This window comes from Gouania willdenowi, unplaced genomic scaffold (genome assembly GCF_900634775.1).
Source record: "Gouania willdenowi unplaced genomic scaffold, fGouWil2.1 scaffold_269_arrow_ctg1, whole genome shotgun sequence".
Lineage (NCBI taxonomy): Eukaryota > Metazoa > Chordata > Actinopteri > Blenniiformes > Gobiesocidae > Gouania > Gouania willdenowi.
In genome coordinates this window covers 248,087-270,178 of record NW_021145026.1, presented here as the reverse complement: position 1 = coordinate 270,178, position 22,092 = coordinate 248,087, and the positions used below count along the sequence as shown (strand labels likewise).

Sequence of the window (22,092 nt, the reverse complement as noted above, 5' to 3'; positions counted from 1 at the left end):
AGAATAGATATTGGTCTTGAATTAGAAAATAAGGATCTTCAAGTAGGTCTTCCTTTAGTTCTGCATCTTACTTCTGATCCCACAGTGCAATAGACTCACACACAATTCAACTAATCTAAGTCCAACAAAAAGATCTGCTCATATCTACAGTAGATCTGTTGGTAGAAGCTTTAAAAGGCAGCTGTGATGCAGCTATTTGGTCTCTGAGTTCATCACCAATCAAACATCACTGACAATTACACACATTTAATGAAAACACACCAGCCACGAACCAACCACGCTAAATGAGAAGATTTTTAGACCTTGAGGACTCAGAGACACGTCTGTCTGTCTGTCTGTCTGTCTGTCTGTCTGTCTCACAGAGGACTCAGAAACACTGAGGAACCAATGGAACTCAAGGAACCAAACCCAAACCCAAACCCAGGATACAGAGTGTCAGTGAAGGAGGTACAGACGGTGTGGATGAGTGTCATAGAGTCAGAGGAGACTTCATAGAAGGACAGATGTCCAGCAGGACAGTCTACATACACTCCTACTCTACCAGAGGAACCACAGGGACAGGAGGTAGGTGTTTCTACATTATTGTGTCTGAAGGAGTAAAAACCACCAAAACATTCCAGACTCCAGGACTGATTATTAAATCCAAACCAACAATCATTACTGTATCCTTTCCTTCTGATTCCTCTGTAACTCACTGCTATATAAACATCTCCATTCCTCTCCACCTCCCAGTAACAGCGACCAGTCAGACCAGTACTACACAGAACCTGCCAGTAGTGATCAAATCTGTCCTGATGATGAGGATAAAGCTCCTCCTCCTTCACCCATGTCACCGTCCTGTTGTTGTCAGACAGTCTGAGGTTTCTGTTGATGGAGTTGGTGTCGAGGTGAATGTGACAGAAATCTGATGAGACACAAAGAAACAACAGTTGATCATGTGATGCTTCATTCTCTCTGTATCACTGACATGTTCATTCACTCAGAGCTTCATGAGGACACTTTGAATGAACACACACACACACTTACACTTCCTCACACCAGCTTTGATCCTCTGCTCTCCTCCATGGTCCGCCCTGCAGGAGCAAACACAGGCAGTGATTTACACACCTAAAGAGTCCAAAGTGCTGCTCAGAAACCTGATGCCATCTCCATCAAGCTCTCCATGTTTCGACTGGTTTGTCTTCAACAGCTTCACCTTCTTCATCTCCTTCAAAGTGTTCCTCTCTTCATCCTCACTGATTGGTTCCACCTCCTCTGATCTTTTCTCTCATTCCTTCATCAGCTCCTCATAGTTCTCCATCAGCCTCTCCTCACTCCTCACTACCTTCTTATCTCTGTCCTTCATCCCTCTAACCTGTCCCAGTCCTCCTCCTTTAGTGTCCCACCTCTCACACCTTCATCACATTCCTCTGATACAGCTCTCTGTCACACATGTGATGGGGATTGATGTGAACATGTGATGAGCTGCTGTGATGTGTCTCACCTCAGAGTGTGCAGTCTCTGAGAGAGCAGCTTCACTGCTGAGTCTCCTGGATGGTTGTAGCTCAGGTCCAGCTCTCTCACACTGGAGGAGTTGGAGCTCAAAGCTGCTGCCAGAGAAGCCCCGCCCACCTCTGTGATGACACAACCTGACAGACTGGATTCAGAAAAACATTCACAACTCAGGAAACAAGTGAGGAGACGAGGAACAGGACAATATTGATGGAACATGTGATCCCACTGACCTGAGATAGTCCAGTTTACAGTGAGGACTCTTCAGTCCTTCACACAGCAGCTTCACTCCTGAATCCTGCAAATGGTTCTTACTCAGGTCCAGATGTTTCACACTGGAGGACTGAGAGCTGAGGACTGAGGACAGAGCTGCACAGCTTTTCTCTGAGAGACCACAGGAACTCAGTCTTTGGGAGAAAGACATTCACTTTTTAATAATGTAGGGAACCAAACCACTTCAATCTGAATTTTAGCCAAAAGACCCTCTTTCTAACAGGAATAACCGAGGAACCTGTTTCTTTATCACGAACTGATCCAGTAACTTTGAAGTGCATATCTAACCCCACGATGCTTCCTTTGAACCCAATAACAGAGCCAAAAAGACTGGCTCTAACACTTTGAACTTTTCAGTACAAACTCTTTTTATGACTCCACACAGGGGGAAAAACCCCCGTCTTCTCTCCCTTCCACAAACAGATACTTTTGGGACACTGCAAGTCACAGAACTTGTTCCATTGATCCCTGGCCACCTGTGGTGAACTGTCACACAAGGACACTTCCCAGGCCTCCTCTAAGAGACTGGAAGGGAAAACACTTGTAATTTTTCCAAACCAAATGAGAACCAAGAAACTGTTACAATGCTTGAAAAGTCACAAAGAAAACGTTTTTGGAGTGGTTCCTGCAGAAATTGAGATTACAATTATTGTCTGACATAAGCCACTCTTTTCAGGTGATTCTATCCCTCACAAAATGATATATAAAAAGTGCTTAAAATACCAGAAAACATCATGGAAGTTAGTTTAAGGTATTTACTGCAAGCATATAGTAAAGAAAAGCATAACATGAGCTTTGACATTCATGTTTACAAGTAATTACAAGTAAAAGTCATTAACTGGTTTCTGAGGTAATACTAAGCTATTTTCCAGTCATGTTTGGTATCCAAGTGTCTGACAATACATGATATTTCAAGAAATTTGATGTTGAAAAGATTAAATATGCTGAAATCATTATTATGGTTCATGTGTAAATCTAGGAATCATCCCTCATGTTTGTCATTGTCTCAAATATACACACACCCCAGGCACACCCTGGGGGCTCTCTTTGTGGGGTCTCTCCGGGCGGTGCTGGCCTGGTGGGGCGTGGGGGTGCCCCTTCCCTACGGGTGGGGCTTGGTGCTTGTCTCATCTCCTGGTTGCCTTGGGGGCGCGCCTCGTGGCATGTGGGTCTGGGGTGGCCTGCCATGCCGGTGTAGGGGGTGGGCGCGCTGGGGGGTGCTGGCCTCTGCGCCGGGGTTGGAGCGAGGTTGCTTGGTGCTCCGGGATGGTGCTCTTTGCTGGAGGGTGGCTCTAGCTGTTCCGGTGGTTGAGGTCGGCATCGGCCGCTTGGTAGGTCTGTCCTGCTATCTGCGGGCTGGCAGGTGGGTGGGTTCTGCGCCTTTGGCGGGGGGCTGCTGCTCCGCATTGGTTGTGTGCCGTTGGGGTGCCTCGCTCCCGCGGTGGTGGCCGCCGGTCGCCCTTGCGCCGGGAGGGGGGCATTGCCCCATGGCTTGCGCTGTACGGTGGGGGGTAGGGCCTGGACTTCTGTTCTTGCACCATCTAGGGCTGTGCAGTCTTGCTGGGTTGTGGCCTGTTTGTGGGCTGGGGTGGGGGGACGCCCCCCACGGGGGTTTGGCCTGAGGGCTCGCCCTTGGGAGTTCCCTGTCCTACGGTGGTGCCCTTGGGGTTTGCCGGTCCTGGCGGGGGTCTTCCGGGGCGGGTGGTGCTTGGCCGTGCCCTACCATGCCTGTGGGTGCGACGCCGGGCTCTGCGGTGTGGCTGGGCCTTTTGGTGGGGGGGTGGGGGGGCTGTCTAGGGCTCATTGTGTGGGCGGCATCAAGGAAAGGTGATCTGGCGCACTCTGGGGCGGGATGTTGGCGGGGGGCCTTGGGGTTGGGGTCGGTGGCGGGATGCCCTGGGTGCTCGGCTGCTTGGGGCTTCCTCGGATGTGTGTGTGGGGGGCGGTGGCTGCCTCTCAGCCTGGGATCTTGGGGGCATCTGGGGGGTTGCTCGGCCGTGGGGGGGTGGCCTGGGGCTCCCTGGCCCCCACTCTTTCTGCTGGCCTGGCTGCATCTGTGGGGCCGGGGCAGTTCCTGGGTTTGCGGTAGCGGTTTTTTGCACATATACTGGTATATGATGCACTGGCACGCCTTGGGATGTGGGATAAAACTCATACTGGGCTTAACTTTAGACACGTTAATCCCAAATACCTGCTTTAGGTACTACCACTCACTCATTCCCCCTGTCCACAACCACCACCATTATAGCTAAGCTTCACACTTCATGGTACCATGATCAGGATCATTGATCATTGATAACTGATAATATCTGTGAAAAGGAGGTTCAGAACTTGGTGGAGGTTTGCACTTTCCACTGTTTATTTAGTCGACTAAACATTTTTTTGTTGATTAAAGTTTTTCAAGTTACAATAACTAAACTACGACTAATTAAAAAAAAAACAAACAAACAAAAAAAACACGTTAAAAACTATATCAACATATATTTATGTCTTCACTGACTAATAAAAACTAAACTATACACTATATATATATATATGTATATACACTATTTGGTCACCTCGGCTGAAATCCAATCAGAACTCAATCTGATCTAACCATACCTGTCAAGTTTTAGATTTGAAAATAAGGGAAATTTTATGGCGCCCACTATCAGCCATCCCACCCGCCTAACCAAGCTCCAGTATTCCTTATATTTTAATATAGGTGTACAAGAAATCTAAAATGCCCACTTAACCACTTACTAAATACAATTGTGTGATTAGAATCTGGTAGGTTGACCTTTATTAACATTGGAATGCTGTGAACATTCCTACTAGGGCTGGTGATATGGACTCAAACTCATATCTCAAAATATTTTCTCTAAATGGTGAAATATGATATAAATCTAGATAATTTTATCAAATAAAGTCTGATCGGAAAGATAATTCTGGGTTAAATTTACTTATGCTAAATGCTACACAGGCTCATTTATTAATAAACAGCTGATCAATATGTGACACTCATTAATCATCTAACTGAGCTTTATATGTTGTTCTGAGAAGTAAAAGCAGCGACTCCTAAAACTTGTATTATATATATATATATACACACACATTGATATATGAAATATTATAGTCTTCTATATCGCCAAAATGGAAAACTCGATACATCTTGAATCTCGATATATCGCCCAGCCCTACATAATAAAACAGCCTAAATAAAGAGATAAATGTGTATATGAAGCGCATGTGTTTATTTAATATACTACAGTTTATATACAAGTCAACACGTTGCATATTTACTGTTAATTTCACATTGCTTGTCTTTAAGTTAAACATTAACATTTTATTTTCATTACATATTTTCTTGTAATTTCTCATACTCACTCATGTGGTTCTCTGGTATTCACTAATGACTTATTAGACACTTTTATTACAGACTTTACATTCTTTAACATTAATATTTAACATTATCAATATTTGTGGTGCTTTTGATTGGCTGATTTTTATGGTGACTTATGTCGTTCCTTCTGCTGTGGGAGACGTTAAAATCTCAGTTATTAATCTAACAGAACATGTAACTGTGTCACATCATGCTGCTCTTTAGGAAGATAAACTCCCTGTTACATTTTACAACGTATTTACACCAGTTCTTTGTTTTTTCTGCTGGAACGTCTTCATTTATTCATCTCTTTTCTGAGTTGTTTCCAGGTTTGTTGCTGTTGTCAGCACTAATCTCGCGAGAGCTGCCACACAGGCCATTTCAGGTTGCAGTTCTCGCGAGGCTAGTGACGTTCAGGCATTCAGTTTAGTAAGGCATCTTTGAATTATTATTACATTAAAATACGGGATATTTACGGAAAAATAATAATACGGGAAAATGGCGGGAAAGAGGGGTAAAATACGGGAGTTTCCCGGCCAAAACAGGATACTTGACAGGTATGGATCTAACGTATTGATCACATCTAATCTGTCTGTGTTTACAAACATTAATACCATCATATATCAGGTTGATCAACAGTAACTGAATATTTAAAAATAAATAAACTAATGCTTTATGTTTTAGTCGATTATATCTGTAACAGATTTAGTCGACTAAAATCTTCATGTCATTTAAATCAGTGATTCTTAAATGGGGCTACGCATACTCCTGGGGGTATGCAACAGCACTGCAGGGGGTAAGTGAGAGAGAGAGAGTAGAAAATTTACAAATAAAAAACATGAAAAATAATGTGGATTTTAGAAAATGTATTTTCTGTTAAAAATGATAATGACAAAAATGATGATGATAATGATGGTGATCATAACATGAACTAAAATGATAAAGGTCAAAGAGCGCCTTTGGCTAAAGATGCAGAAAAAAAAGCTGAATCACAGAAATCCAGACAGTTCCGTAAGGAGTATGTTGGGATGGGCTTCACCTGCACCTCACAGGACCCACCGTTAGCCCAGTGCTTTTTATGTGGCTAGCTGCTTGCTAACAGAACCATGAAGCCCTCCCATCTCCAGCGGCATCTCCAGATTGTACACCAATCATATGCCGGGAACACGATGGAGTTTTTCTGAAGAAAACTGACTGAATTCAGCAGGGCCACAGGAAGTAGGGGTGCTGGGGGTGCTGCAGCTCCCCCTATTGGTCAGAATGTAGGCATTTAAATGTAGTCTATGAAAAATATTTAGCACAATTTAAAAATTCCTCATGAATATTTAGGGAAATGATTTTGACTCACGTAGGCTATTACGTGTATTTTGTATTTGAATATAATTATTTTTAGACCTAATCAACACAGGTTCACGTTGACTTTTGAAGACATGGGTACGTAGCACCATGACCCAGAAAAGACTCACACACCTTTCTCTGATGCACGCCCACACACAGATTCTGAACTCCCTGGACATTCGTCCCCTCATGAGAGACTTTATCTCCACGCCCCCAGAGCACACCTCCACATCTGGACACCTGTAACCATGGTAACCCTCCCTGCAGCTCAAAGTAAGAGCATGGTGCCACCGTACACTTTCATATCTATTCATACAGTTTAACGTCACACTACAGTATTTTTACAAGGTGGTGGGGATGGAGATGGAGTGTGTTATTATGATTGTGTGTTCTGTGTGTAATGGATGTGGAGAGTTGTTAAATAACGTTTAAATAGTCCGATTATTTCCTTGTGGTGTGCATAAAAGGATTTTGGAGTCACGTGACATAAACATGGATGGTGCAGTGACTCAGGTTCATGTCAGCTGATCCAATCTATTGCATTGTTCTAAACCAGGGGTGGGCAAACATTTTGGCTCAGGGGCCACATGGACTTGTAAAAATTGACAGACGGGCCAGGCCAGCACTGATGCATACATACATTCTTCTTCTTCTTGTCTAAAGTTCAAATTTATAAAATTTCATAACAAATCAACCATATGCGTTACAGATTTGCAACTTTCACCCAAATGTATCCCCAATTCTCAAGAAACGTTTGTACATTTAAGGAGAGACAGACCTGTTAGTAGAGCAGTGCTTTGCAAAGTGTGTGGTAGAGAACGGAGACATGACAGGTTGAAATTTTCAATTTCATGCCGATCTTCTTAAAAACCCTTTCTCCATCGACAATAAAGATCATTACTAGGCAAATTTAGAATTCTAAAATGTATCAGAAATTAAAAGAGCATTCAATAAAGACTACATTAGATATGTGACTGGGATCAAAATGTAACGTGGAACTAAAATGCAAACAATGATTTACGTCGGCATGTGAAGTTGAGCGGATTTAAGACGTTCATTTACTTTTTTGTTTTCTTAAGCTATTGTAAACAAAGTGTTGTTGTTTCCTGAATATTTGGACTGCTGTACTTTTACATTTGGTTAATTATGCAGGTAAATCATTTCATTTAGTTTTTCAGTTTTGATTTATTTATGAAATATACTTGCATTATGAAACATGATGATACTTGTTATATATATATATATATAGCCCCTACACGGGATGTACCACCGAAACATAACTGAAGTGGCGGATATCAAGAAATCCTACCAATGGCTAGACAGAGCCGGACTAAAGGACAGCACAGAGGCACTCATCATGGCTGCACAGGAGCAGGCCTTGAGCACCAGAGCAATAGAGGCCCAGATCTACCACACCAGACAAGACCCCAGGTGTAGACTGTGCAAAGAGGCCAATGAGACAATCCAGCACATAACTGCAGGGTGTAAGATGCTGGCAGGGAAAGCTTACATGGAGCGCCATAACCAAGTGGCTGGTATAGTGTACAGGAACATCTGTGCAGAGTATGGGCTGGAAACCCCAAGGTGGTAGAGAATGACCGAGCCAAGATCCTGTGGGACTTCCAGATACAGACAGACAGAATGGTGATGGGGAACCAACCAGACATTGTGGTGGTGTACAAAGAGCAGAGGAAAGCCGTTGTGGTCGACATAGCAATACCAAGCGACTTCAACATCAGGAAAAAGGAACAAGAGAAACTCGAGAAATACCAGGGGCTCAGAGAAGAGTTGGAGAAAACCTGGAGGGTGAAGGCATCAGTGGTGCCCGTGGTCATTGGGGCACTCGGGGCAGTGACCCCCAAACTGGAGGAGTGGCTCCAGCAGATCCCAGGAAATACATCAGACATCTCGGTCCAGAAAAGTGCAGTTCTAGGAACAGCAAAGATACTGCACAGAATTCTCAAGCTCCCAGGCCTCTGGTAGAGGACCCGAGCTATAGGAAAAAAGAGAGACCGCCCGCGGAGGGTGAGGAAGGGATTTTTATTTTTTTTTATATACTGTATATATATATATATATATATATATATATATATATATATATATATATATATATATATATATATATATATTGTGTGTGTAAAAGTAACTCAGTTAAATAAAAAGTATTTGCATGAAAAAACCCTCCAACATAATTTGTTAATAATGGTTATTAGCATAATTAGCAGCATGTTTGGAGGAAAAGTGACGGTGGATGTTTTATTCCTTTAAAACCGCGACAGCTTCTTTACAAATAATAAGGCATACAGCCTTTGACAGGACTTCAGTGAAAAGTATTTACTTGTCCATTCATTATTAAACACTCAGCACTCACTGTTGACTCTTCTTTTCAGTGGGCCACTCATTGTTGTAGATGTGTATCGCTGTGTCAGCGCTGCGGTTTTGCTCCGTCAATCTCCACCTGGCTCGTAAGGCGCGCTACACTGCTTTGGAGCCAGGTGTATTCACGCGACACCACGTGATCCGGCAATAAAACATCAACAAACATTTTACTTTGATTATCCGACGTGGAAAAACTGTTTATCTGGCCAGATATCCAAGTTTCCGCTTCTACCATGAGTACGTTCTTCTTCTTCTTCTTCTCCTTCTCCTTCTTCTTCTTCTTCTTCTTCTTCTTCTTCTTCTTCTTCTTCTTTGTGGGCGTGTTATGTCGGCGACCAATCTAACTCTGCATTCTTCCTCATGTTACATTTTCTGTCCATAACTAGTATGATGTCAGGCATCACAGGACTAAGTCAAAGGAATGCAGTCATAATTATGACATTGTAACGGACTGAGACCCAATGTAGTTTATTCAACGAGTGTTGTAGTTTCCCATTGCCATGAAGGCATCATTGTTACATGCAGCTTTCTCTCCCAATGTTCGTCTTTGTTTACATGTGTTCTGCATGTTAATTGGCTGGGTGGCTGGAAAAGGGCGGGCGTAAGCGGAGAACGGGAGAACATTTGGTTTCCATGGGTGTTGAGATAAATGATTGACCAAGACGGTTCATTTTGTGTTTTAATTGTTTATTTTGGCTTCGGCGGGCCGGATTAAAAAGACCAACGGGCCGGATGTGGCCCGCGGGCCATAGTTTGCCCACCTTTGTTATAGTGTTTTTGTGAAGTTTAGCTAATAGTGCATATATTCACCTGAGAACTGATGATGTCTGTGTGTTACAGACCCTGGCTGTGAGTGTGCACCAAACTGTAGAACCACATTTTGAGCCCTGGGTACAAACCATCTTGTTGGGCCCCTCATGTAAATTTTAATATCTACACTTTTTGTTACCTGGAAACTATACTAATATTCTGATACAAACTTTATTTTTTCTTCACATTAACCGAAAAGTTCCCAACCTTCTTTGGGTCGTGACTCCATTTTAATATCACAAATATCCAGCGACTCCAGATACATTTTTTTTTCTAGAATTAGTTTTTGATCATGTTTAATAAAGTGTGTTACAAATACAGAGTAGCCAGGATTAGATATTTATATACTGTATTTTATTTGAACTACATTTATATATTTGAGAAAGCTTATGTATAAGATATAGTTATTTGATATTCATTGTGTGTGATGTTTATTTGAAAAACAATAATTCAAAAAAGTTTAAACAAAGATAATTATTGAGTTTTTACCTACTTTTTTAACCAATTACTAGCCCTTAAAACCCAATTTTAATTCCAGGCTGACCCCACATTGGGTCCTCACCCCAAGGTTGAAAAAAATTGCAATAACCTAATGACTCCATATCCATTGTTTGTATTTTATAAATCTGTTCTACTATATTTTAATGGTTTATTGAATATTGCATTGAATTGAATAAAGCTGACTGAGTCAGAAAGCAGCTGTGATTCACTGCCTGCTCACCTTAGGGAGGAGATAGTGGGCATGTCCTCAGACTGAGGGCTGTAGAACACCTTTAACAACTATTCACTGACTAAGTTTTGGGTGTGTGTGAGGCGAGAGGACTCTGAGCTGGGAAATATAGCTGCTGGACATTTCATCTCCTTTGGACCCACATACTTGTGTGAGACTTCATTCTCAGCAATGATAAAAACTAAACAGAGAAAGAGGCTCTGCCAAGGTCTTGAAAATAGCCTCATAATTGCAGTAGCCTCCCGAGCACCAAGAATAAAAAAGGTCACACAGGAGACACAAACCCATGTCTCACACTGAAATGGACCACTTTGAGTGTGTACAGCTGCTACAGATGATGAATTTTCTTTGTTCCTTTTTCAGAGCACATAAGATCTTAATTTCTGTCAGGACATGAAGAAAATTTCAACCAAAAACTTAAAAAGTGTATCTGGAGAAAATCCCCTACCCTACCTTTAATTGACTGATTATTTTAAGCATTGGTTTTGATTTATTGATTGATTTTATTTAAGTGGCATGCACATGCGTGCCCAAAACATAAGCAATAAAACAGATGTCTACAGGCCAGTTTCACAAACATAAACTGTGACAAAGAGCATCCAACCACAAACATCCTACACTAAACTTCTCATACTGGATACTAAATAGTTTGTCTTCGTTCCCACGCTGTACAAATAAAACAAACAAAAGCTAAAGTCTCTTTTCTATGAAGCCAACTCATAATCTCCCCCTCAGGTATCCAAAAAACATCTGGGTTAAACAAATGTACACGTTCAAATAAAACATATTGTAAATCAAAATAAATGAAAATACAGGACAAATGAGACGTGTCCTCCACCACATCCAGATCACACACAGTACAGAGTGGCTCCTCCTCCTCAGGGAGGCCTTTGAACCTGCCCACCTCCACTGCCAGGGGTAGTGTGCTAGTTCTCAGCTGGGCACAGAGGGAACGCTGCTTTCTACATACATTTAAAAATATATATGGTTCTGTTTGAAACTCCTCTTTACATTTGTCTTGTGTTAGGGTCAGCACCGACCCGTTTTTAGTTTTTAAATGCATAAAAGAGTCACATAAATTTGTTTATTGCATCAAGACTTTTTGACTTTGTCAGGAACCTGTATTTCAACAAAATAAAAAAATAAATAAAAAGGGCTTGGCCCTTGGAGGGGGCCCTGGCTTTAAAAAAACTGAAGCTCGTGGCGCAGGCGGCATCAACAAAAGGTGATCTGGGGCGCCATGGGGGGCTAGGTTGGGGTGCCTGGGGGCCGGCGGGGAGACTCCCGGCGGCCCCCCTGGTGCCTTATGCGGCTTGGGGTGTGGTCGTCCTCCCTGGGCGGGCTGCTCCTGGTGCTGCGTCCGTTCCGGGTCCCTCTGGCCTGGGGTCGGGTCCCTGCTGGCTCTGGGCTCGCCGGCGGGTGCCCACCGGCTGCCCGTTCGGCGTGGCTCTGGTCGTCTGCTGGGCGTGTGCTTCGGCTCCTCCGCTGGGGTCTCGGGCGGGGAGTTCTCTGGGCCCTCCCCTCGGGGGGTTGGGCGCAGGGGCGTGGGGTGGGGTGGGGTTGGGGTGGGGGGTCTGGGGGTTGGGGGTTGGGTCCTTGGCGTGGTGCGCTGGGTCCTTGGCTCCTTGGGGCTTTTTCGGGTGTGTATGGGGGGGCGATGGCTGCCTCTCGGCTTGGGATCTTGGGGGCGTTCAGGGGGCTGCTTGGCCGTGGGGTGGTCGCCGGGGGCCCCTAGATTGCCCGCTCTTGCGGCTGGCCTGACTGCTTCTTCGGGCCCGGGGGCGGCTCGTGGGTTTTGCAGTGGCGGTTCTTGGAAATACATTTGTCATGGATGCACTGGCCTTGGGCTGTGGGATAACACTCATACTGGGCTCAACCATAGACACGTTGTTCCCAAATACCTGTTTTATGGAATCTCCACTCACTTCTTTTTCCTCTGTTCACAGCCACCACCATCATTCCTAAGCCGCACACTGGTCACCAAACTGGCTTGATAACTCAACAATATGCACAATATACACAACCACAATTTCACATCGCATCACTTGAAACCTATCGACTACTCCCCACCCATTCCATTTCCTATCTTGTATCCCTCTTCCCTGTTAACTTCCCCACCCCCCTCCACCCCCTCACCTTGGTTTAACACTGCCCTCTCTTTTTTACATCCTCCCTTTAATAAAGTATTTCTTACCCTTCCCTAGGGAGGGCTGGTGATGGTCACAATTATGCAATGAAATAAATAAATTTATTTCATTGCAATAATAAAATATGCATTGCTGTTAAAAGATTGCACTTCTTGTAGTGTTAACCTTCGACAGCATGTGCAGACAAAGTAAAAAAAAAAAAAAAAAGTTTTAACTAAATTATAAAATGCGCTGGTTGTGTTGTTAGGGTCGGTTTCGACCCAGTTATAATAATGAGATTATAAAGCAATAATTAGAGCCAAGACTGAAATCATAAGTGCACTGTCAGCTGACACACTGACAGCCAGCTCCTCTCCTAGACAGCCCTGCTTCAACACCTACCACAACAGCCACAGCCACAACCACAATCAGGCCCCCTGATTCTAAAAGAATCAATGTGCATCATTAAAGCATCTGCAGACCTACGCCACACTTGGATTAGCACCTAAAAAACATACATATATCAGTCACACGTAGACGCAGGTGTGGCGTGAGTAAAGCTATAGCGATCAGGCGCTATGTAGCACCGTCTACGTGACATGTAAACACTTAGAAAAAAGTATTTGGCATCCAGGCAAGAAGGTGTATACATGTGTGCAGGTATGTAAGTGTGTGCGTGAGTGTGAGTGTATAACGGACCACCATTGAGTCCGTTTAAGTCTGTGTCACGACACCTGTCCATAGAGTGGTAGTGACTGTAGTGTTACGCTCTGAGTCAGATCGTTGCAGTGATTGGACAAGATACAACACTCAACACCCACACACACTTACTGACTTGCATGCATTTATACGCCTATTCGCCTGGACGCCTAATATCATTTCCTTCATCAGCTCCTCATAGTTCTCCATCAGCCTCTCCTCACTCCTCACTACCTTCTTATCTCTGTCCTTCATCCCTCTAACCTGTCCCAGTCCTCCTCCTTTAGTGTCCCACCTCTCACACCTTCATCACATTCCTCTGATACAGCTCTCTGTCACACATGTGATGGGGATTGATGTGAACATGTGATGAGCTGCTGTGATGTGTCTCACCTCAGAGTGTGCAGTCTCTGAGAGAGCAGCTTCACTGCTGAGTCTCCTGGATGGTTGTAGCTCAGGTCCAGCTCTCTCACACTGGAGGAGTTGGAGCTCAAATCTGATGCCAGAGAAGCCCCGCCCACATCTGTGTTCACACAACCTGACAGACTGGATTCAGAAAAAACATCCACAACTCAGGAAACAAGTGAGGAGACGAGGAACAGGACAATATTGATGGAACATGTGATCCCACTGACCTGAGAGAGTCCAGTTTACAGTGAGGACTCTTCAGTCCTTCACACAGCAGCTTCACTCCTGAATCCTGCAGATTGTTGTTACTCAGGTCCAGATGTTTCACACTGGAGGACTGAGAGCGGAGGACTGAGGACAGAGCTGCACAGCTTCTCTCTGAGAGATCACAGGAACTCAGTCTGTGGGAGAAAGACATTCACTCATTAATAATAATAATCATCATCACATTATTGACAGGATTCAAACCTCTGCCGTTCACTTCATCTGCTTTATTACCTCCACCAAGGAGTAGGCTTGGGCAGTATCAAAATTTTGATACCGTTATACCACCTGCCTATTTTATTTTAAACTGCAAATGTAGATTTTTCATAATATGTCTCCTTTAACACTAGCATGACCAGAGTGGTGTCATTTGACACCTATACCTTTAAAGTCCAAGCTGGTGTCAGATGGCGGGTGTGAACAACTCAGCTTGTGACCATTGTTATGTTACTGAGGCCCCCTCAGCTAGGGTGGGGGGGTGGCTGGGTTGGTTTCAGGACACAAAGACCTTTTGTATTCTCCTTTGTGTTTCCCATACAGCAGCTACATAGAGGTTGCAACTTATATTTCAACTTTTGCAACAGAAAGTAGTGAGTAGTAATAGTGAGACGGCAACAGTTTGTTTGCATTCTTGGTGAAATTTATTTATTAGAGATTTTGTGAACATTTCTGGCACTGCCACACCTCCTTTATGCATTTGCCACATGCAAACTTGTCACAATACATACAACGCTTGGTGGCACGGTTTTTCCTGCAGCAACACTTCACCTGGCACAATGCCCTTTTCCCCACATCAGGTGTGGGTGGTTGTTGCTGAAGGTTTTGCTCATTCACCTCCTTGGCTGCCATATGAGACCGGGCAAGCTCATTTGCAAGCTCCAGCAAGAAGTCCACCCTTCTCTCCTTGACCCCAGTGCATACCTGATAAAGCACATGTGTGTTCAGCGCTGCAATGTCAATCATGTTGTAAAACACAGCGACTGGCCAACGCCGTGTTCCTGAACGCACAGTGTACTTTAGAACCATGTGGTCCATGACGTCCACACCACATTTCATGCTGTTGTAGTCGGTGACTGTGTTCGGCTTTTTTTTCCGAGTAGCCTGGGCACATAAACAGTCAGTGTGGCACCAGAGGTTGAAAACACTTGTGTGCTGAATTCCTCACGGGCCAAATTCTTTTTAGCTGAATCTGGAAGCTCCCGGCAAATCTTATTGACTGTGCCAAGGAGGGTGGTCTTCCGGCTGTGCAGTCGACGTGCTAGTGACAATGAAGTGAAAAAATTGTCGATTGTAACAGTTCTTCCTTTGTCCATAAACGGTTCCATAAGCTTCATCACCACATTTTCAGACAATCTCTCCCCAGGTGGACGACTGGGGTCTTTGCCAAGATATGGGATGATTTTGCACACATACTTGGATTTAAGGTCACATGCCACCCAGAACTTGATACCAAACTTGTCCGGCTTTGTACTTCTGCATTGGGTCAAAGGTTAAGAGGGATAATGTCAGCATAACTGATGGTGTAAACAGAGATTTAGATTGTTTTTCCCTGTTGAAGCATTGATTCTTTGTGCATCTTGTGCACTTTCTTCAAATTTGTAAAATAATAGCTTAATAAAATAATCATGGACCTGGTTAGTGAATGGTGGACCTCGTGAATTTACCTTTTTAAAGTGAGAACTCAAACAGTCCTTTTCACACTCGGAAATCTCGCTTTACCATAAATAGCAACAATACATTTTATTTATAAGCACTTTTCAAAAACAATAAAGGTAAATAGTGAATACTGTTAATACTGTTTTTCTTTTTCTAATTTTATTTATTGTGGTTTATTAATTGATCACAACACACATGGCTCATATTAATTTGGCCATTCTTATCCAATAATTCCATATAATGTTATTTGGATTAACAAACATCTACCTGGGAGAAACTGGTTTCTCAACACTGGCCATCATTTACACCAACCCCCAAAGTTTGTCACTGCCCAGCTGCACATTCCGATCGAAAGGCTTTATTTACATAAGAGAGGTGGCCCACTCCTGTTGCCCTGCCTCTGGGCAGGGCAACAGGAGTAAGAAAACCTTGGGCATGCTAGTGTTAAAACTGATACCGTTGCTATTTTTATGACTCTGCGGTGTATGGTATTACCGTATTACCACCCAAGCCTACCAAGGAGGAAAGATTTCAGCTGCCGGAGGGACTCCTGATCAATAAACTGATTCTTGTTCAGTTTAAAAAAAAAATGCCTATCTCTCATCATCATATAAATTCATATCTGGGTTTGTAATTGATGGATCTGTATGAAAAGTGACTCAGTTATATTGGGTTGGTTAATCAATGATCCTACTGAGTTTCATCAGGATCAGATCCAGATTGTGCATTTTATTGATTTATTTTCTTTTTTAAAGTGTGTTTTCCATACATTGTGACCTACTGGATGTTTATTAATGGGATATAAATGTGGTTCCAAGTTTTTAAAGTGTGAATGATCATGGTACCATGATCAGGATCATCGATAACTGATAATATCTGTGAAGAGGAGGTTCAGAGCTTGGTGGAGGTTTTTTACACTTTCCACTGTTCATTTAGTCACCTAAACATTTTCATCATAGTTTTTATTTATTTATTTATTTATTTTTTACAAATGACAATAACTAAACTATGACTCACTTAAGAAAAATAGTTGTTAACAAAAACTATATCAACATATATTTATATCTTCACTGACAAATAAAAACTAAACACTAGTATATATTAGTGTATATATATTTACACTATTTGGTCACCTCGGCTGAAATCCAATCAGAACTCATGTGATCATGTGGTCTGTGTTGATCACAGGGGTATTCCATAAAGGAGGGTTAAAAAACTCTGGGTCAAAATACCCCGCGATGGGAAACTCTGGGTATCGGATTCAATTACAGCTGGTATGAAGTGGGTCAATCAACCCTGAGTATGTAAACCTTGGGTTACTGACGTGCCCGCGCGCGATAAAAAGCCATCATCAATGGATCGAAGATGAGTCGAGCTGCCATAGCAACCACCCGGAAAATAGTGATTTATTCATCATAATGGGTGAAATAAGCCGGTGTTTGAGGAATATGAGCCTGTTCTAAAGGTGTGTTCAGTCGTCAGTGACTATAGTGGCTTAAATCACCCGTAATTAGTCACACTTTTTGGTCGCTTCATCACTTTATTGCTTCAGTGACGTGACGAGCGGTGAATAATATGATTAAAATGTGTCTGAGGAGACGTGTCAGCAGCATAGGATGGCGACATTGAGAGCCCTCCCGTTACACTGGATATTAAGACAGTAAATGCTGCTTGATATTGCATCATTTATATTGATTTTTAATGTAATATTGTCATCAGAGTCATCTCGACGTCCTAAAAAATGTCATAAAAAAACACTGAAGCGGAACGCGAACCATCACTTCCAAGTGCAGCGTCACAACTCACTGCGCCACCATATCTTCAAATAGCTGTGATCTCCTCCTTTATATTATCCACAGGTTTGTATTCAGTGAACTTTACTACAGATTTCAGTAGATGTTTTAATGCAGATCAACCTCTCAGTGTGTTTCACTTAACTCATTCAGTGCCAGCCATTTTCAGATTTTCTACCCCTCTCAGTGCCTGCTGTTTTTGAGCATTTTGAATGAATTTAAAGACCCACAGAATATTTTCTACTATGACTATCTGAAATCTGACACCAGATTCTGAAAGATTGAAGCCTCTACTTTCATCAAAAAAGAATTTGTGTCTGGCTCGTTTCGTTCTTTTGTAATCAGCCTTTGAATAGAGTAAATTTTACACAAATCTTCAGTTTCAGAGCAAAAAGCTCAGAAAACAGCATTTTACTAAAAAACCCTGTCAGTGACTTTAAAGCTATTTTTTTTTGCTTTAGTGACAACTAACATCTGAACATTGTTTCCTTATATAAAACAAAAAAACACTGAGACCAGGCTTTTGATGACAAAATTATTATTATTTATCTATCTGGATCAGAGTTGAATGGATTTCTTACTGTATTTTGGCATTCCTGCAAGTTTCTCTCCCGTCAGTCTGCACACACGCAACTTCCTCTTCCTCCCGGACATGCAGAGTGTCACTGCAATCCCCGGTTTATCTCACCATCGCCACACTATCCATGAGTCCCACACATGTTCTGGTCAAGTATGCGCTGCTGTGCGCTGCTGGAAATGTCGACTCTCGTCCGTAGTGCCATTTTCTGTCTCGTAAACGCCTTTCCTCCTCTCCCTCTTAGCTCTGCTGAGCACGGATGATCTCTCATCCAAAGGTGCGCTGCTACCTCCTACATGTCACCTATTTTTTTGCTATCTGGCTCACAAGCTGGGGGTATTTTGTATACACAAAATAGATTTTGTGTATACAATATACTATTTCTGTAATAGATTTAGTCGACTATATCTGTAATAAATTTAGTCGACTATATCTGTAATAGATTTAGTCGACTATATCTGTAATAGATTTAGTCGACTAAAATCTTCATGTCATTTAGTGACTAAAATTAGACTATAACTGAAATAGTCCTGATGACTAAATGTGGAGTGTTAGGTGCAGGTTTTTTCAGAGTTTTGCTGTTTTCTCTCCCTGTCTTTCAGTGACTAACAAGGGATTGAAGCCACCTGATCACGAGCTGCTGATTGGTTCTCCTCTGCTGTGTAGAACCAATCATCACTGGAGAAAGTCTTTATAAAGGACTGTCAGATTGTCTCTGTCTCTCTCCCCCTCCTGACACTGCATGTGCTGGTTTAGGAAACCACTTCTGTTGTTCATTGTAAGGAGGTACGGGATTCAGGCCAGTTAGGTATCTTACATTTACAGCACATAGATAATGTTGTGTCTATAAACATTAGACAAAACTTTTACTTAGACTCTTTTTGTAGATTATATAGTCAGCCTTTTTAAGTTCTTTTTGTTTCTGCTGAGATTAGAGACGTTGATAGGCTGGGGTTATGTTTTATTAATTACACTGATTTGGAACAATCTATGGGTCCCAACCTCCCCCACATCTTTACTGAAAAGTGCTCAGCCTAGAAATAAAAAGGCCTGTTTGCACAATCTCTTTGTTGTGGTCCTTCAGTTGTGTCTTTGTTTGTTCAGTTGTGGTCTACCTTTTTGAGGCTTTAACATGGACTAAAATTAAGTTGCATTTTAGTCAAAAGACTATGACTAAAACTAAATCATTATGTGCTGTCCAAATGAACACTTGAGCTCTCTGAGTGCTCTTGTTAAATTTACTAATGCAGATGACATGATTTATCTTTGATAAGTTGTCTGAGAAAAGATTTAAATGTAATTTTACAAGATATATTTATATTTTTAGTATATATATATATATATATATATATATATATATATATATATATAATTCTCAGTAGTTTTTTATACACATCACAGAAGTCCAGCTTCAATTTGAGGGTTGTAAAAATGTTGAGTCCTTTGATTCCCTGTGATCCCACTGACCTGAGATAGTCCAGTTTACAGTGAGGACTCTTCAGTCCTTCACACAGCAGCTCCACTCCTGAATCTTGCAGATCGTTGTTACTCAGGTCCAGATGTTTCACACTGGAGGACTGAGAGCTGAGGACTGAGGACAGATCTGCACAGCTTCTCTCTGAGAGACCACAGGAACTCAACCTGATGAAGAATCAGAGAAACCTTACAGATGTTGTTTTGTGAGAGAACTAAAGACATGTTCTTCTAAAGTCACATACTCAGCTTTCTTGGCGGCTTTGATCACTGGGAGCAGCTTCACAAAAGCTTCCTCTGAAGGAGAGAAGCTCTTCAGGTCAAAGACATCCAGATGTTCTTGTGATGACAGTAAGATGAAGACCAGAGCTGACCACTGAGCAGGAGATAGTCTTTGTCTGGAGAGACATCCTGATCTCATGGACTGTTGGATCTCCTCCAACAGAGAGCGATCATTCAGTTCATTCAGACAGTGGAACAGGTTGATGCTTCTCTCTGTGGACAAACTCTCACCCAGCTTTTCCTTGATGTATTCAACTGTTCTCTGAATGGTCTGTGAGTCACTTCCTGTCTGTGTCAGCAGGCCTTGTAGGAGCCTCTGATTGGTTGGCAGTGAAAGACCCAGCAGGAAGCGGAGGAACAAGTCCAGGTGTCCATTTGGACTTTGTAAGGCCTCATCCACAGCACTCTGATGGAGAAGGTTAAAGTCAGGCTCAACTCCACAATGAAGAAGGTTCTTGGAGGTCTTCTTCTTCTGTGGTTTATGCTCCAGCAGACTGACTTTAGAGCTGATGAAGGTCTGATGGACATGAAGAGCAGCCAAAAACTCCTGAAGGCTCAGGTGGGTGAAGGTGAACACCTTGTCCTGGTACAGGCTACTCTCCTCTCTGAAGACCTGTGTGAACACTCCTGAGCACACTGAAGCTGCTCTGAGGTCCATGCCACACTCTGTCAGGTCACTCTCATAGAAAATCAATTTTCCTTTCTGTAGCTGCTCAAAAGCCAGTTTTCCCAGAGACTCCATCATCTCCCTGCTCTGTGGACTCCAGTGTGGATCTGTGGCAGCTCCTCTGTCAAACTTCACCATCTTGACTTTGTTCTGAAGGACCACATAGTGGCTGTAGATCTGAGTCAGAGTCTTGGGTAGCTCTCTCTTCTCTCTGCTCTTCAACATGTCCTCCAGAACTGTAGCAGTGATCCAGCAGAAGAGCGGGATGTGGCACATGATGTGGAGGCTACGACACGTCCTGATGTGGGACATAATCCTGCTGACCTGCTCCTCATCTGTGGACCTCCTCCTGAAGTACTCCTCCTTCTGAGGGTCCGTAAACCCTCTGACCTCTGTCACCATGTCCACACACTCAGGAGGGATCTGATTGGCTGCTGCAGGCTCTGTGGTTATCCAGAGGCGGGCTGATGGAAGCAGTTCTCCTCTGATGAGGTTTACCAGCAGAACCTCCACTGAGGTGGACTCTGAGACATCAGTCAGGGTCTGAGTGCTGAGGAAGTCCAGAGAGAGCCGACACTCATCCAGACCATCCAAGATGAACAAAATCAGGAAATCCTGAAAGCTGCAGATTCCTGCTTCTTTGCTTCCAGAGAAGAAGTGATCAACAAGTCCCACCAAGCTGAAGCTCCTCCCCCTCAGCACGTTCAGCTCTCTGAAGGTCAGTGGGAATGTGTAGTGGACCTCCTGCTGGGCTTTGTCTTCAGCCCAGTCTACAGTGAACTTGTGTGTTAAGAGTGTTTTCCCAATGCCAGCCACACCCTTTGTCATCACTGTCCTGATGGGTCGAGGTCTTCCAGGAGGAGCTTTAAAGAGCTCTTCTAGTGTGATGGCTCTTTCTGCTGTGTCTGATCTCCTGGATGCTGTTTCTATCTGTATGACCTCATGTTCCTGGTTGACCTCTCCACCCCCTCCCCCTGTGATATAGAGCTCTGTGTAGATCTCCTTCAGGAGGGTTGGACTTCCTGCTTTAGCCACGCCCTCAGACACACACTGGAACTTCTTCTTCAGCTTGGACTTCAGCTCACGTTGGTATCGATGAGCCTTTGTTCCTGAATGAAAACAAACTTAATGTTAGAGTGGAGAAGTCAGAGCAGGTTTGAATATTGGAGATCAAAGTGTGTGATGTTCTCAGTCTGGATGGTTCCTCAGATTAAATGTGACTGATTGAATCATGCTTTGAAATAGAAAAGCCAGCTTTGTGTCTTTCATGTGATGTTCCTCACAGTGAAGATGTTCACATGCTCTTACTGCTCTGCAGACGCTCAGCCAACTCCTCCTGCTTCATCTTCTTCAGGAAATACAGTGTGATGTTCAGAAAGTCCTCCCTGCTCCTCCTCTGCTCCTCATCTTCACCCTCCATCTGACTCTCTGAGCACTCTGGATCATCTCCATCCACAATCTTCTGCATGTGTTTGAGTTCAGCCTTAACAAAGCTGATGATGTTGTCCTCCAGCAGCTGGAACACAAGTACATTAAAGGTGATAATGAGTGAAGGCCTGTTCCAATCATCTGTGTGTGTGTGTGTGTGTGTGTGTGTGTGTGTGTGTGTGTGTGTGTGTGTGTGTGTGTGTGTGTGTGTGTGTGTGTGTGTGTGTGTGTGTGTGTGTGTGTGTGTGTGTGTGTGTGTGTGTGTGTGTGTGTACAGTGGTTTGATCACAGGCTGACACAGGTTTAGTGTCTTTGTAGACGTACACACCGTAAAGAT

At 43.3% G+C, this 22,092-nt stretch overlaps 2 protein-coding genes across 3 annotated transcripts in view; one reads left to right on the top strand and one right to left on the bottom strand.

Annotated features, from left to right (window-relative positions):
• The window catches only part of LOC114459136 (E3 ubiquitin-protein ligase TRIM39-like), a 476,570-nt gene that overhangs the window by 308,078 nt on the left and 146,400 nt on the right, over window positions 1–22,092 (top strand). The gene's annotated exons all lie outside the window — the stretch shown is intronic.
• On the bottom strand, window positions 357–21,683 carry LOC114459150 (NLR family CARD domain-containing protein 3-like). The gene is made up of 7 exons (XM_028441506.1): window positions 21,636–21,683; window positions 19,624–21,436; window positions 13,843–14,016; window positions 1,725–1,898; window positions 1,484–1,636; window positions 1,027–1,073; window positions 357–904 (listed from the first exon to the last, which is right to left on the bottom strand). Exons 1-7 carry the CDS (start codon window positions 21,670–21,672, stop codon window positions 357–359), a joined length of 2,946 nt encoding a protein of 981 aa, XP_028297307.1. The 5' UTR covers window positions 21,673–21,683.